We start from the raw sequence: 14,880 nt of genomic DNA, 5'->3' as shown, positions 1-14,880 counted from the left end.
TTGTTTTCACTGACTTGCCCTCTCTCTGGCCTAGTCAGTTACTCTAGGTGGGCTATGGTGAAGCAGTGACGAGTGAAAGCACAATATTCAGATTAACAATGTAGAGTTACAAAATAACAGTATGATCACTGAACAGCTTGCAGTAATTTAGTCATAAAGTAGCTTTTTCATGGAAGCTTTAGCAAACGAGGGCAAAATATGAAATACGAGAGAAAATAAATCTATGAGCAACAACTTTTGGGGCTCAATCTATGTGTGTGTGTGTGTGTGTGTGGGGGGGGGGGGGGGGGGGGGGATTTGGAAAAATTGGAGATTGGAGATTGTGGATTGGAAGAATGACTGTCTGAAACTGAAGGCCCATGACACCTGAATGGTAAAAGTGGTGTCATTTGTCATTTGATGAATGAGTTATTTGATGTCTGACATTACAATTGAGGAAAGGAAGAATGACATTGTGGATATCTAAAATGGTAATGACTAGAAAGAACTGAATTTCGCTTATGTGAAACAAGCCATATTAATTGGCGACATTTAAGATATCTTACAAGTACCTTTGACTAGTAAAATCAAAGTTGTGCATATTTTTTTAGATTCAATTCCTATTGGCTATACTATTATGCATAAGGGTAAGTCGACTATAATATAGTATACGATAATGTGGATATCTGATTAGGCCTAAAAATAGGATTGTGGTTCGATTAAAAGTTAAAAAGGACTTGCCATAGGCTACCAAGCGTGCATTTACTTCGACATCCTTCGAAATGGTCCACTCTGCCCTCGTGTGTCGATTGTGTGGAAGAGCATCACTACTGAGCAGTAAAATGGAACTGCTTCACTTGAATACACTTGAGCCTCTCAAAAATATTAATTTAACGGTTCTTATTTAGATTCCATTAGAACCATAGCCTACTCAAGGGAAGAGTTCTAGTTGGTCATATTATTATGGGTAGGATTTGTGTTGAAACAATGACTTCAATATTTATTGTCCATGACGAGCACTTACAGGTGATGCTTTTTATGCGTTAGGTCAGCTGTCATTGCACTATCAACATACATCTTCATCGTTTCTCTAAAAGTGTCCAAATTTCCTCATCCTCATCAACTTCATACGCGCACCCGCGTGGTATTACGCTCGTTCGCGTGTCAACGTGGCGCTCTCTAGCCAGTCAAAATAAGACACTTTCTTCGTCCCTCCCAATTTGATCAGTCTATTGGCTAACCCCTATGCCAATTCTTCGAGGAGTAGTCGTGGTTTAAACCAAATCACCGCCCCATCCCTGTCCACTTTTAAGAGACAGTAAAGTGCCAACGCGTATCCTTCCACAAATCTGAGGAAACACCGCTGTTGCCTGTTCCACTGATACATTGGTAAGATTCCTTCATTATCTAACCTTTCCTCATAGTGATTTCAGCTGTGTAAAGTTTTTTTGGGCACTTGCTATCTGTTGCACCGTTGCTTGATTTTGTAACTTGGTCAAAACAAATGCAAAACACACGATTCCAAAAAGAGATCTGGCTAATACAAGCCGTGCCATTTTATTACTTCGGTGACGCCAGTTGCAAAGTAACGTGTCACTCACACACATCTATCTTTATTTGGTGGTGGAGGAATGGGTGAATTGTTTCGTAATTTAATTGAATATGCCCCACACATGTCTGCAAACAATCTAGAACGGACTTCAAATAAAGTTGTTAAAGGCTGTTTTGGTGTATTGAATCCAATGTCTGTTGCACCATATATTCCGGCCTCTATCAATTCTGTCTCTTTCCTCAGGGAAGATGCAGTCACTGCTATTGCTGGCAACCCTGACTGTGATGGTCGGGGTCACACTGACCGTCCCTGCGCAGGAAAAACGAGTGCATCATCAGCGTGACCTTAGTGACCATGCCCACGACGATTCCGACGGATACCAATATGATCACGAGGCCTTCCTAGGCAAAGAGGAATCCAAAACATTTGACCAGCTGAGCCCAGAGGAAAGCAAAGTCCGATTGGGGTAAGAACTCTGTGCTGCATATCCATGACTATTCTCTGAATTATCTGTTGGCCTAGTCTACTCTGTTCTATGGTGGAGGGGAATTATAGACATGCAACGGAGAGAAATGGCCAGCCTTGGAGTGGTGGGTGGCAATGTGTCTGAGTGTTGCAGCAGCCAGAGGTGTCACGTAAAGCAGAGATGGGTGGAGCTCCAGCAGATGTAATGCCATTAGTTGTACTTTCTTAGATGCATGACCTGAGCAACAAGTCTTAACCACACATTTGCTCCACCAAAACCACCCGAATTTAGGAAATTCCTACCATTTAATGTGAACACTATTTCAAGCTTGTTTTGTTGTTGTGTTGTTCAGTTGGTCAGTCTGGTCACCACCACCATGGTCTGCACTTGTAATTGTTCAACAGAAAAATTGTGGAACGCATTGACACAGACAAGGATGGGCTGGTCAGCCATTCAGAGCTGCACTACTGGATCAAACACAGACAGAGGAAGTACATCGAGGAGAACGTGGACAAACACTGGAAGGAGTATGACCAGAATAAGGATGGGAAGATTGCATGGGAGGAGTACAAGAACACCACCTATGGATATTATCTCAGTAAGGGTTACTTTGTTGATGTTGTTAATTTAATAATCCCAAAAATTATTAAAGCACACCCAAACAAGGTGGTTCTGGGGACCCGCACTCCAGACAGATTAAGATAAATCTTCACATTTCCCAATTTTAATTCCAGTCACTAAGCACATATTTTTCAAAAGTGTATCGCAGCACAGTGCAGATGCACACTTTCCTCAGCATATAGAGATCTGGTGTTTAATGTGAAGCACAGACTTACTTGTTCACTCTTTTGAACCGCAGATGATGAGTTTGAAGACGTTGCTGACAAAGCCAGCTACAAGACCATGCTGAAGCGCGACGAGAGGCGATTCAGAGCCGCCGACCGCGATGGGGATCTCATTGCTACCAGAGAGGAGTTCACCGCCTTCATCCACCCCGAGGACTATGACCACATGAAGGACGTCATCGTCCAGGTGAGACCCCAGACTCTGCTTCCTTAGCCCCCAGAAAGTGACTAGATAGCCCTCCACATTTTTGGGACGAGAAGGTGGGACCCGAGGGGTTTAGACGGAACATTACTGAAAGGAGAAGAGCAGAGGTGTTGCACATTATTGTTACTGTGGAAGGTGTAGGACATCTCTAATGGTCTTTACCTGATTCATTGCAGGAAACTCTAGAAGACATTGACACGAATGGCGATGGCAAGATCAACATGCACGAGTACATTGGTATGGTTGCTATTCATGTCTTGTGATGAAAATGACACAACATCACAGAGTTCGCCATGTCACAATATGTTTGTTCAATACAACCTTGTGTTATTTTATACCTGATGTATTCTATTTCGTAGCGACCTTTGTCTTCATTCTGTGTCTACTGTACTTGTGCCCTTTCTGACAGAAGCATAATCAACACGGATGAATTGTAAATGCGTTTATACCCACCAGCCCCATAGCTTCAAATGACAACTTCATTATCTGAAATGCTAGATCTCTCCATCATGGGAATTTAGTCTAAGTGTGTGTGTGCGTGTGTGTGTGTGTGTGTGTGTGTGTGTGTGTGTCCATCACATCCTTTAGGTGACATGTACACCCCGGAGACTGGGGAGAGTGAACCTGACTGGGTCCAGACAGAGAAGAAACACTTCATAGAGTTCAGGGACACAAATAAGGTATGGTGTAGACTTCTACACCTTATTTGTAGAAGCTAATTGAAACTGTATGTTAAATCTCTCCCTGACACAGAAATTGAATGTAAAGCGCACCTTGTGTCCTTGTCCAACTGTAGGATGGTTTGCTGGATGCCGTTGAGGTGGCTAACTGGATCCTGCCTGGAGAGGTGGACCATGCAGATAATGAAGCAAAACATCTAATCCACGAGACGGACACAAATAAGGTACAGAACAGAAAATGCAAACTTGTCACTGAACACGGACATGCTTTTTTTTAAATGGTAGAAATCTAAGGGACTCACCTGTGAATAATTTTTGCCAATTTTTATTAATTGAATTTATCTCTTCTCTCTCTCTGTCCCATCAACACTCTTTCTTCATTTCCTCTACTTAATTCTTTCCCCCTTTCCATCCAATTCTGAATCACTTTCAAATGAACGGGCGGCACCTGTTTGTTCATGACTCCCTGCGCAGGATGAGAAAATCTCCAAGAAAGAAATTTTAGCCAACTGGAACATGTTTGTGGGGAGCCAGGCAACCAATTACGGTGAAGACCTCACCAAGAGACATGACGAGCTCTGATCACATCACCCAGCGTTGGGAATTGGGGTGGATTGGGATAGCGGGTGGGGGGTAGGTTGTTTAAAAAGTTGTAGGGATTAGAAAAGGTACAATATTCAAGGAGTTGACTGTTACTTATGGGATCTGTTACATCTACATGGGTGGGATGGGGTGGGGTGGGATGGGGAGGGGGTGTTTTTTGACCTATTGTGGCCTTAATTGAGGGGTCATTGAGCACTGAACTTATAAGTTGAGGATTGCTCAAATGGGAAGTGTTGTGGCCTCAAATGTCTTTTTTTTAAGCCATATCCAGATTCAACAGGTAATTTTAATCTGCCATCCTCACAGTTTGTTTTTTCTAGTGTTTGCTGCTCACTGCCTGCATGCAATTTCAGTTTCAATCCTCAATCCTGAAAGACCATACACTGTTAGTTTGTGAAAAACTGTTGTCCACAGAGAGTCTTGGCAGCCTATGGTTCCACACACTCCATTCTTGTGCAGATGTTTGTGATGAAAAGATACACTATTTACGTATGTGTTTGAAGGACTGGTTTATGTTTCTGGGTCAACCATGTGTGATGGGGGTGGGAGAGGTAAAGGATCTTGTTTTATGGAGAGGTGTTGAAATAGGAATAGTCCAGTGGGGGATTAAGTCACAAAATGTGTTTTTTTTATTGTCAATCATCTTTTATAGGACATAGAAAAGAGATTGTTTTTACACATACAGATATATTCAGGAAGGTGAGAAACGCTCCATTCACTCACTCACAGGTCAGCTTGTTAACAAGCGGAACCCTCTCACACAGGTGCACACACACGCACATCTGCAAAGCAGAATCCGCCCAAAGGCAGTTAGAATGCAGTGGGGACGAGAATGAATAACAAGGAGGCAGTTGGAGACATTAGTAGGAGAAGAAAGTGACTATCACTGTTTTCTAGTGGAACATTTTTCTCTCTGTGAATTCTCAATAAAGCCATGTTGGTTTAAATTAAAATTGCTTCATAATTCCTCTTGATTTTATCCCTTTTAATTATTCACTTTTATAATAAGAATCTGTTTTGAATCTTTTTTCTGTATCTGAAAGGATGTAGGCTCCAATTTTTCTGAATTCAAAACATACACATATCACAGCTTGAGCTTATCTGTGCAGAGCAGTGACTGATCTGCTCTCACCAAAATGACATTACTTGTTGGACATGCAGCATTGAGGTGAGATTAAATGTAAAATGTAATTATTGCCAAGTTAATTGCAAATGTGTTGCTAGATACTACGAGCCCTTGGCCTGTATGGAGGTGGAAGGGTTCTTAAGAGTAGGACACCATACCTGTATAATACTTGCCTGTTTTTGCCATCCTACAGCAATGTGTCTCAACCCCCCCAGTCCTTCTCCACCTCTCATTCCTTTCTTGTCTCTAAAGGATGGCCAGCTCTCCCATGATGAGATCATGGAGAGGGTGGATGAACTGAAGATCAGTACGATCACTGACTATGGCCTGCTCATATTGGGAGAACACGATGAGCTCTGAGATGTTGACCCAGCGTTACACACATACAGCCTTTTTAAAAAGATGAATAGGGGACACAAGTTCTTATTTGGAGTAGGACTGAACTTTCCATTTATTTAAAAAAAGAAATATACATTGTAAATGTGTTTAAATGTATGCGTGTTTGATATTTATATTTCTAAAAAAAAATCCCTTGAAATAAACAAAGACAAAACTTAACAACTAATTCCTGTACAGTTTCAAATGTCATAATTCAAACAGGAAAACAGCAAATGGTCCTCAAAGGATGTTTCCATGGACACCGGTCTACCTCCGCCTCTCACGCCTGCATGACAGGACGGGCCTCTTTAGCCCTGAGGTCCACTCCTGATCCTGCAAAGCCCGTTCCTCCCTGAGAGAGGGGCGGGAAAAAAAAGAAAACACAAATCAGTTGTAGAGTGCTCCGTTTTTTGTCAACCCAAAATGTGCAGTGCACAAACACAACATTCTCTCACCCTCTGAAGAACAATGATGTCTTTTTCCTTTAGTTTTTCTCCATTTATTGGATCAATCATGTCTTTTCGAATCAGCTTCTCCACACACTCCAATGTCACCACCGCTCCTCTAAGAGAGAGAATGAGAGAGAGAGAGATAGATAGATAGGGGTGGGGTGTATGTAAGAGAGCGCACATACAAGTTTAATGTATTGTGGTAGCCATTGGGGGGGAAAGTATATTAAAGAGTAGGCTACAACAAAGGTCCAAAATAGATCCAAACGAATGTGCTAAGAACTCAAAAGGCAGCACCACTCACGAGGGGCGGAGGACAGCACATGGGAGCGAATTACCCAGCGTGTCTTTGGTAACGGCACACACGTAGCGATCCTGTGGATAACAAGACAGACACACGTTCTGAGGAGTCCATGACTGCGTTTACATGCACTTTAGTATTCTGGTTATGAGGCTTATCTCGATTTTGATCATATTCAGGATATGGTGTTTACATGAACACAGAGAAACCCGGTTATTAATATCCCTGTTTACATGACGAATAACAGTATTCTGGTTACCAACAATAAGTTCTATTAGCACTCCGTATCCCGGTTACTAATGTAATACGTGTTTTGCCTGAGAAACCGGCATAAGGTGTATACATGGAACAGTATCCCGGTTTCTCTGGGAGTACACCACCTAGCATAACCGGGATACTCGTTACCGGGATAAGGGCTTATCCGAGGTTCCAAAATCGGGGTATGATGTTTACATGTGCAAATACAAAACCGGGATACTTCAAAACCCCGATTATAACCGGGATTCTAAAGTGTATGTAAACGCAGTCCATGACGACAAAGGACAGGGGGTGCTGTGGTGGATCTACTAGAGTGAAATGTGGTTAGAGGAACACGTGTAAGGGCAGAGGACACTCACCTGGCGTGTGAGCAACTTCACCCTGTCCAGGGAAGGATCCAGAGGAGTGAAGCGCACAGTGACCAGCTCATTCATCTTCAGAGGGCGCCCGGACATCGGACACAGCACGGTCTTATCCTAAAGGAGCAGAGAAAGAGAGATGACCAGTCACTAAACCAGAGATGACCAGTCACTCGCTGCATTGGGGCTCTCTCGTCCTCTTCTTCGGGGGCACAGTGACCGTGAAAAATAGTTTTAAGTCCACAGAGTACCACACAGTGCACACAGAGGACATGGTAACTGTTCAACTGTGGAGAAGAAAACTTGCCAAGAGGATGTGTACACAACAGAATTCATCCCAAGGTCAAAGCACTGTCCTCAGATAACCTTTTCCCTAGGTGGCAGGGATCTGTAAGCTTTTACTAAACTATGACTGTATTAACCCCAAGTGGATTTTCAAATTACATCAATTAGCCTACATCAAGACTAGACATTCATACAGTTCAAACCGCAGGTGCAATTTAGAACACTTTGCAAGGCAAAACATCAATAGCGATTCTTCAACACTTCGCTCTGTGCACGGAGGACGAAAAGTCCCAGAATGCCGTTCAACTATGACATGACCTTCTTTCCAGTTGTTAGCTTTCACATTGGTAATCAATTGTAATGAGGCTAACAGCACAAGCTAACTATGAAATTATCCCTGACAAGGCAACGAACATGGAGAGCTGTATTACTTTGGCGTCCTTTGGATGGTAAACTACTGTAACTACACTATACTTTGATACCTATGCATAATATCACTCTATCTTACCGTACTACACAAAAATACACGTTCACCAGAACCGAGGTAATATCACTGTTTGAACGGCATTCGGGGCAACGGGACTTTTGTCCTCCGTGCACAGAGTGAACTGGGCTGGTTTTCAAAAATGTCTTGCCTCAAAGGGAAGCTGTAAAAACAGAGGCATGATCAATCATCAATTCATCGTGACTAGTGCATCATCTACTCACTGGTTTCTTCACTAGAGTAGGCTTAGCTTCTGGAGTGAGACTGGGGATCCAGAAACTTGGCAATGCTGAGGTGGAACTAATGCTGGAGCTGGCGCTGGAGCCGGCGCCAGAGCTAGAGCCCGCAACTGCTGAATCTGATCCAGCAGCGGTACCGGCCACAGCTTTTGATCCATTCTGAGCAGCTCCATCTTTACCTGGAGAAGAAACGGCGGAGATGGACAGGGAGCCACTGTAAGCACACAGCTGTGTGACATTACCATTTAGTTTCAAATGACCTGACCGAACGTCAACACTGACCACAGGATCCCTATGAATTCCATTTAGGGAGTAAAGATAATCAGAATTTCCTCTTCAGAGTAAAGTCTTCTCTGCTAATATCTGAAGACCATACCAAATAATGCTACTCTAGCATGTGTTAGATTGTTACAAATAAGGAGAAGGTCAAATAAACAAAAACATTCTCAGGAAGAGATTTCTTGGAAAGAATAATTTATCCTTGTGCCTCATCTCCTCTTATAGGGCACTCACATGCTAACTAAGCTCCCTAATGATCTGACAGTGAAGGTGCTCTTCAGACTGCCTGCAGTGCACACCTGAGGTGAAGGGGTTGATGGGCTTGGACACAATGCTGCCCTCGTTCTTCTTGAAGTTCTCCACTCGCTCGCGCTGCTCGGAGGTGGCCTCCAGGTGGTTCTCACTGCGCTGAGCCTTCTTCTGCTTCTCATACGCCTGCACGAGGAACACACAGAAGGGCAGTTTGGTTTGATTTATTATCTCTAGTTTTATTTTTTACTCCATCATGACTAAGTAGCCAAAAGGTATCACTCTACACACTCCTGTACAGTAGGTGGCGGTATACAACATTTTAAAGGATGTAATCTGCCATTAAACAGAAGAAGAAGAAGAAACAGAAGGGCAGCTTAGCACCAGGGAATGAAAAGGCACCCTTTCACATCTCCTCCAAGCATACACTGATATGATGTTAATGATAATGGCCACGTTTCCCAGATTCATTAAGAAGCTCCTTAGGAGCGTTCTTAGAACGTTTTTTTAGAGTGCTCCTAAGAAGTTCTTAACACTTAAGAGCTTCTTAACGAATCTGGGAAACGCGGCCAATGAATGTTTGTTTTAAAGTTTTCCTCAGTCGCTTTGGTGCCATTTTCATAAATGTTTGCACAACAAGTGCAGACAAGCAGTCGCATGGATGTGGTAAAGAATTTGCTGTTTGTCTGAAGTAATAAGAAATTATTTCATGATTGGCACGTGTGACAAAAGGATGTGGAGGTTGAACTAGTAGTTTTAAGAAATGCCCCAAAGTGACTGAGAAAAAATTCAAAATAACTTTTTATGGACATGAGGAGCAAAGGAGTTCAAACCTTCATTTTTTTGGCAATCTCTGTCTTTCTGTGCAGGATGTACTCCAGGATGGCTTCTTTTTCATACAAAAATCCATCAGGACTAGACGGTTACAACATGTATTTGGGTACAAACACAAACATAAACTTAGTGACAGCTAGAACAGCTTTCCACCACATCATAACAATTACACAGCCTAGTTCTACCGACTACAGAGTTGATTGAAATAAGCTAAACTTAAATCTATGATTTATAATCATATACTGTTTGGAATTGTTTTGAGAGCCTATTGATCTCAGAATAAAGTTAGGTCCACCACATCCAGTGTGTGTGAATATATTAAACTGAACTTAAATGTAGCTGGGTAATCATGTCTCTTATAGCCACAACAGTCAATTTAGCAACATCATATTTAGGGTGGCCGTGAAGATTTTTTTTTTCTTTTCTGTCAGGCCCACTTGATAATCCCTGTCATAAGGGTTGGATAAGTTTGAACACTCACGTAACAACGGGGTCTCTGCATGGCTGCAGCGAGAGGCAGCAACAATCGAAATCTTTGATGGCGTCTTTTCCCAGACGAACGCTTTGAGTCCCATAACCTGATGCAGCTGGAGATTAAACAGCAAAAATAAACAAAACCGTTAACACGTGGACTAAATGGAAACTGGATACTAATTACAAAACGCTCTATTAATGCTTCCCCTTTGCTTTTCAGTTGGTTGACCTGACAATGAATGTTTAGTACACGGAGACCTGGCTGTTAGTGCAGAAGTTTGGCTAAAGGAGTTTAACGTTGGCATCATACGGTTAACATACAAGCTTACATTTGATGTGTCACTTAGACTGAGATAGTCTAAATTTGATTATTTGGAAAAAATATGGCTGTGTGTGTAATGAAACCCCGAGAGGCAACGTTAGTTCATGAAATTGAGTTAACCTGACTAGCTAACAGTGACTTTAACCAGAGACGCTTTAACATCATAGACAACATGACATTTTACACTCTTACCTGTGTCTTTCTTCTTTTCGTGGTAGGTGTAAACGGCACCAGCTGTGCAGTTCTTCCCGTGGCGTGTCATTGCAGTACAATTTAGGAAACAACTTTAACGTTAAAAGCTTTCTATCTATCTGATGAAGTATTGTTGTTAGCTAACAGTTTATTGCTATGCTAGTTAAAGATACGCTAGTGCTAGACAGATAAAGTAGCAAGATCATACAAAATTCGCCAGAAATTTACTCTCAGCCTCTTACTTAGGCAAAAAATGTGTTTTAACACCGATTAAACCTTCTATACCATGGTTAACGTACAATAACATAACATTTAGGTTAGTGCTGTGCTCCTGCTACGACATAAACTGTGTGTGCACTCCTAATATCGCCTCCCCTATGCACAAGTCTATTGTATATGGTTCCGGATGTCGTCGCATACACCATCCATTCAGTGCCTCACATTGCTGCCGCTAGGGGCTTCTAGATTTCTAGGCTTTTCAAGGTTTGCCTGAAATTGCACAGCGCCTGCTTTAGAGAGGCCACTGTTCCCACCTAGTTTGATCTATCAAATACTTGACCTCTTTGGAAAGCTGAGACCGTCACCGTAGACAGCAGAAGACAATCAAAATCTGTGTGATGCACTGACACAGTAGCCTAGAAATCTAGACGCCCCTAGCGGCAGCAAATGTAATTTGGCTGGCGGGGCAGTCTAGCAACGCTCCGTAGAGCTAAGGAGCTGAGAACTGGAAAATACAAGCGGGCCAATCACAGCGTGTATAGAGTCGGTGGGTGGGCTTAACATAATGGTGACTGACATGCGACCAGAAGTTGCGACGGTAACGCATCCTGTTATTTGAAAGCAAGAAGATGATTCGTTTAGCGTTATCCTATTGCGTGGAGAGGGAAGGTTACGCATCCTGCTACTTGAAAACAAGAAGATGATTTGTTTAGCGTTATCCTATTGCGGGGAGGGAATTTGAAAGACAACTGTTTATCCCACCCCTCCGATTGAGCCCTGTCTACGGTGAGTGTCCAGACCCTACATCTTGATGTGGGTCTGGCTCGTCAGGCTACTGACACTGGGCTACAGAGGCTAACGGGTCGCGCACCACAGGTGCTCAGGCCCGCCATCGCCTCTTGCGGCTATATTTAAATGTTTTCTTTGATAGGCCTATCCCAAGTTCTTCCATGAAGAGGTCTTACTAACTAACTGGCATTCACCAGCTGTTCTGCAACTGGAATTCAGGAATTAAACTCTAGTGCGCTTTAGAAGCTTAGGCTATGAGCGAGATATATGAGAAATATGAAATACGGCTGATGAGGCTGAGCCAGGCATGGGCTGTTCTAGACGGCTGCACAGATTGCCATTCCGCTGCTGGATAAAATGCACCTTCATACTGGAATGCACTTCAAAAGCAGTTGAAGCATAACATATTCATTTCACTCTCTGATTTTTAAATTCTGTATTGTAAATATGGTAAACTATCTCTGTGAATGCTTTTAGACTGCATTTTTTTTATGTAAGATATAAGATAAGCTTATTTATTATAATGGCCTCCACATCCTCATGGGGTTTAATAGGCGTTGTAATCCATTTCACTCTTTATTTTCAAATGCTGCCCCGTGGAATGGTCTGCCTTAGACTTTAAAATGTAATTCCATGTCTTATACTTTGTATGGGCTATAATTCATTTAACATGTGTATTGAATTTCCTTCGTTTATCGTTAGGTGCAGCTGTGCAACCAGCAGAAGGATGTTATTTTTTCCCAAGTGAACTTGTGAGAAAAGACACTTTACACAGATATAAAATATACCCAAAATTGTATTTAATATAGACCCACGATGTGTCCAGGCAACACAGACAAGACCTAGATTATTTCTTCTTCATGTTAACATCTTAAAGGTGTCATTTAATAAAACATAAATTCAATTTAAGGTATTGTTCAATGACATTTTACAGTCGATGTGTTGACCCAACTGTCTTGTGCAATCCCTTTGCATCAAAAAAAGTGAAGAAAAAAGACAGAAAATAAGTTATTAATCATCAAAATATTATATTTAAAATCTATGACTGAAATACTAACAATCCCCTGGTTGCAGTGTCTTCATTTGGCCACATGGTGGCGACAAGGGCTTAGTGTTCACCGTCGAACACATCAGCCACAGTCCTAAAAGATGGGAACGAAGTGGAATCATAATCAGTCCCTTCCCTTCTTCATAGGTTATGTCATAACAGAAAGATGAAATAATTTGCAAACATGTCTTACTTGTAGATTGATCCAGTCATTGTGTCAAGGAAGCCACCTGTGGAGATACATTAATTGTAAAACACTAACAGCTGTCACAAGGCACGTACTAGTCAAGTACAAGTCAAATCCCAAACTTGGGTTAAAACAAACTGACATGGTATATAGATATATTTAAAGCATATAGGCCCATAGTTTCATTATAGATTCTGTTATACCTGGCTGACAGACTGCCTCACACACAGGGCAAATGGCACACAGGCTGCAGTCCTGTGGAGGAAGAGCAAAGACAGACTAAACATCTGATATTCACACTCACATGATCCAACATCTGATAATCATCCTCACATCCAACATCTGATAATCATCCTCACATCCAACATCTGATACTCACCCTCACATCCAACATCTGATAATCATCCTCACATCCAACATCTGATATTCACCCTCACATCCAACATCTGATAATCATCCTCACATTCAACATCTGATATTCACCCTCACATCCAACATCTGATAATCATCCTCACATCCAACATCTGACATTCATCCTCACAAAGTGTTCTAAGTGCGACCAAGCTTCTTAATGTTTGGGCCTTAGCCCTATTACCAGAATGGACCTATTACAAAGTGCTTGGGCTATTCGAAGCACTTCTCCAACCCATCTTCCATGTGATGGCAGGTCTCACTCGACTAACTGTGACCAGTCCATCTGTCTGCACTCGGCACATTAGAGTACACCTAGTTATGGCATCTGTCAGCAGGCCACAGCTGAGCTCTGGTGGTCCTCCAACCGTTTCTCAGATGTCCAAGAGCTGAGATTTGTAGTATGTTAAGGCAGCTAGGGTCACTCACCCTTGGCATCAGATGGTCGCTCTGCCTAGGCTGTTTTGCTCCTTATTGGTTGCATGTGTGTCTGATTACGGTACCACAGTCACTCACAAGAGGTGAACTCAACTACTGAATGTATTTTGATTTGGTGTTTGCCAGTTAGCCTTTATTTGCCTGCGTTGTGATTGAGGTTTATTTATGAGCAGTGCTGCTTATTGTTTTTATGGTGTATTGTGTTGATGAAAGTTCGGTGTGTGCTGCCGTTCAATTTGGTCTGGATGTAGTGTGGTCATCTGCCAACTTTGTGGTTGTTTCGTTTCTTATTTTGAATTTTGTCTGGGTGTCTTTTTTTGGTCTGTAGATCACTTGTTTGTTTGTTTGTTTGTTTGTTTTGATATAGCATATATTGTTGATCATTTATTGTACACATGTTCATGTTGTGCTGTAATGGACTCACATCACAGTGTTCACAGTAATCCGCGTCGTCTCCTTCCTTGCAAGGACACTTATCACAATCGTCACAGTGCTAGAGGAACAGAGAGCAGACATGAGTGTGAGAGTGATCCTTGAGGGTGAGGAAGAAGGGGATTAATGAGGAAGAGGAGGATAAATGAGGAAGAGGAGATGCAGTGGGTGTGGGGACTATGGAGAAGGTGAGACTTTTGAGGATTCTAATTTCTAACGCGGACATAACGTTACCTCGCAGTGTTCACACACTGAACAGATAGAGCCTTCGACATATTCTTCATCATCGTCGTCATCGTCGTCGTCATCATCATCATCTGAAAAAGATGATGTTAACATTCACAGTATAACATGCATGTGCATACGTTACACGTGACGTTTATTAGTTTATGACTGTGTGTTTGTATGCGTACAACATGCATGTGTGTGTGTGTGTGTGTGTGTGTGTGTGTGTGTGTGTGTGTGTGTGTGTGTGTGTGTGTGTGTGTGTGTGTGTGGGTATGGGTATTTTTGTATGGCTTACAGTTTAACTGTATCCCAAACACCAACTACTGCACAAATGATGCAGCCCCTAATGTGTTACAAATATGGGAAGACCAGATGAGAGTTTTCCATAGATTAGTATCAATTGATTTATGTCATCCACTTACATATAAAACAACACACCCATATGTTCACACAATGAACACAACTCTCTCTCACCAATCTCATTCACAAACAGAAAACTGCATTCATATTTATATGTGTATAGGTATACACAGTCATGCATGTTTCATGTCATTCACAAATACACATCC

The 14,880-nt window shown here is 42.2% G+C and overlaps 3 protein-coding genes across 4 annotated transcripts in view; 1 reads left to right on the top strand and 2 right to left on the bottom strand.

The window, feature by feature from the left end:
- The first annotated feature begins 1,225 nt into the window (after positions 1-1,225).
- Positions 1,226-5,844, top strand: rcn3 (reticulocalbin 3, EF-hand calcium binding domain). 2 transcript variants are annotated; one of them, XM_062532207.1, is made up of 8 exons: positions 1,226-1,368; positions 1,775-1,997; positions 2,402-2,595; positions 2,857-3,029; positions 3,224-3,284; positions 3,636-3,727; positions 3,844-3,951; positions 5,709-5,844. In XM_062532207.1, exons 2-8 carry the CDS (start codon positions 1,780-1,782, stop codon positions 5,814-5,816), a joined length of 954 nt encoding a protein of 317 aa, XP_062388191.1. In that variant the 5' UTR covers positions 1,226-1,368; positions 1,775-1,779; the 3' UTR covers positions 5,817-5,844. The 2 variants fall into 2 exon arrangements, with proteins under 2 accessions (XP_062388191.1, XP_062388192.1); XM_062532208.1 differs by lacking the exon at positions 5,709-5,844 and adding an exon at positions 4,202-4,418.
- A 32-nt stretch (positions 5,845-5,876) lies between these two features.
- Positions 5,877-10,934, bottom strand: nosip (nitric oxide synthase interacting protein). Its single transcript, XM_062532206.1, has 9 exons — positions 10,560-10,934; positions 10,053-10,158; positions 9,571-9,652; positions 8,788-8,923; positions 8,195-8,388; positions 7,202-7,318; positions 6,588-6,658; positions 6,290-6,398; positions 5,877-6,186 (listed from the first exon to the last, which is right to left on the bottom strand). The coding sequence occupies exons 1-9, from the start codon at positions 10,627-10,629 to the stop codon at positions 6,115-6,117; spliced, it is 957 nt and encodes a 318-aa protein (XP_062388190.1). The 5' UTR covers positions 10,630-10,934; the 3' UTR covers positions 5,877-6,114.
- A 1,411-nt stretch (positions 10,935-12,345) lies between these two features.
- Positions 12,346-14,880, bottom strand: part of LOC134076921 (germ cell nuclear acidic protein) — a 5,527-nt gene continuing 2,992 nt past the window's right edge. The window contains exons 2-6 of the mRNA XM_062532220.1: positions 14,318-14,400; positions 14,076-14,144; positions 13,006-13,057; positions 12,809-12,845; positions 12,346-12,709 (exon numbers count right to left, since the gene is read on the bottom strand). Of these exons, the coding sequence (XP_062388204.1) occupies positions 12,676-12,709; positions 12,809-12,845; positions 13,006-13,057; positions 14,076-14,144; positions 14,318-14,400 (275 nt within the window). The 3' untranslated portion in view covers positions 12,346-12,675. The remainder of the gene's footprint in view (positions 12,710-12,808; positions 12,846-13,005; positions 13,058-14,075; positions 14,145-14,317; positions 14,401-14,880) is intronic.

Source organism: Sardina pilchardus, chromosome 3 (genome assembly GCF_963854185.1).
Source record: "Sardina pilchardus chromosome 3, fSarPil1.1, whole genome shotgun sequence".
In the NCBI taxonomy this organism is placed as follows: domain Eukaryota; kingdom Metazoa; phylum Chordata; class Actinopteri; order Clupeiformes; family Clupeidae; genus Sardina; species Sardina pilchardus.
This window is presented reverse-complemented; position numbering and strand designations above follow the sequence as displayed.

Coding starts and splice junctions, on each gene's coding strand:
- rcn3 (XM_062532207.1), top strand. CDS start 1,780: ATGCAGTCACTGCTATTGCTGGCAACCCTGACTGTGATGGTCGGGGTC. Junction 3,285..3,635: donor CAACATGCACGAGTACATTG/GTATGGTTGCTA, acceptor CACATCCTTTAG/GTGACATGTACACCCCGGAG. Junction 3,952..5,708: donor ACGAGACGGACACAAATAAG/GTACAGAACAGA, acceptor TTGTCTCTAAAG/GATGGCCAGCTCTCCCATGA.
- nosip (XM_062532206.1), bottom strand. CDS start 10,629: ATGACACGCCACGGGAAGAACTGCACAGCTGGTGCCGTTTACACCTAC. Junction 10,159..10,559: donor CGAAAAGAAGAAAGACACAG/GTAAGAGTGTAA, acceptor TTTAATCTCCAG/CTGCATCAGGTTATGGGACT. Junction 7,319..8,194: donor CTACTCTAGTGAAGAAACCA/GTGAGTAGATGA, acceptor CTGCTCCTTTAG/GATAAGACCGTGCTGTGTCC.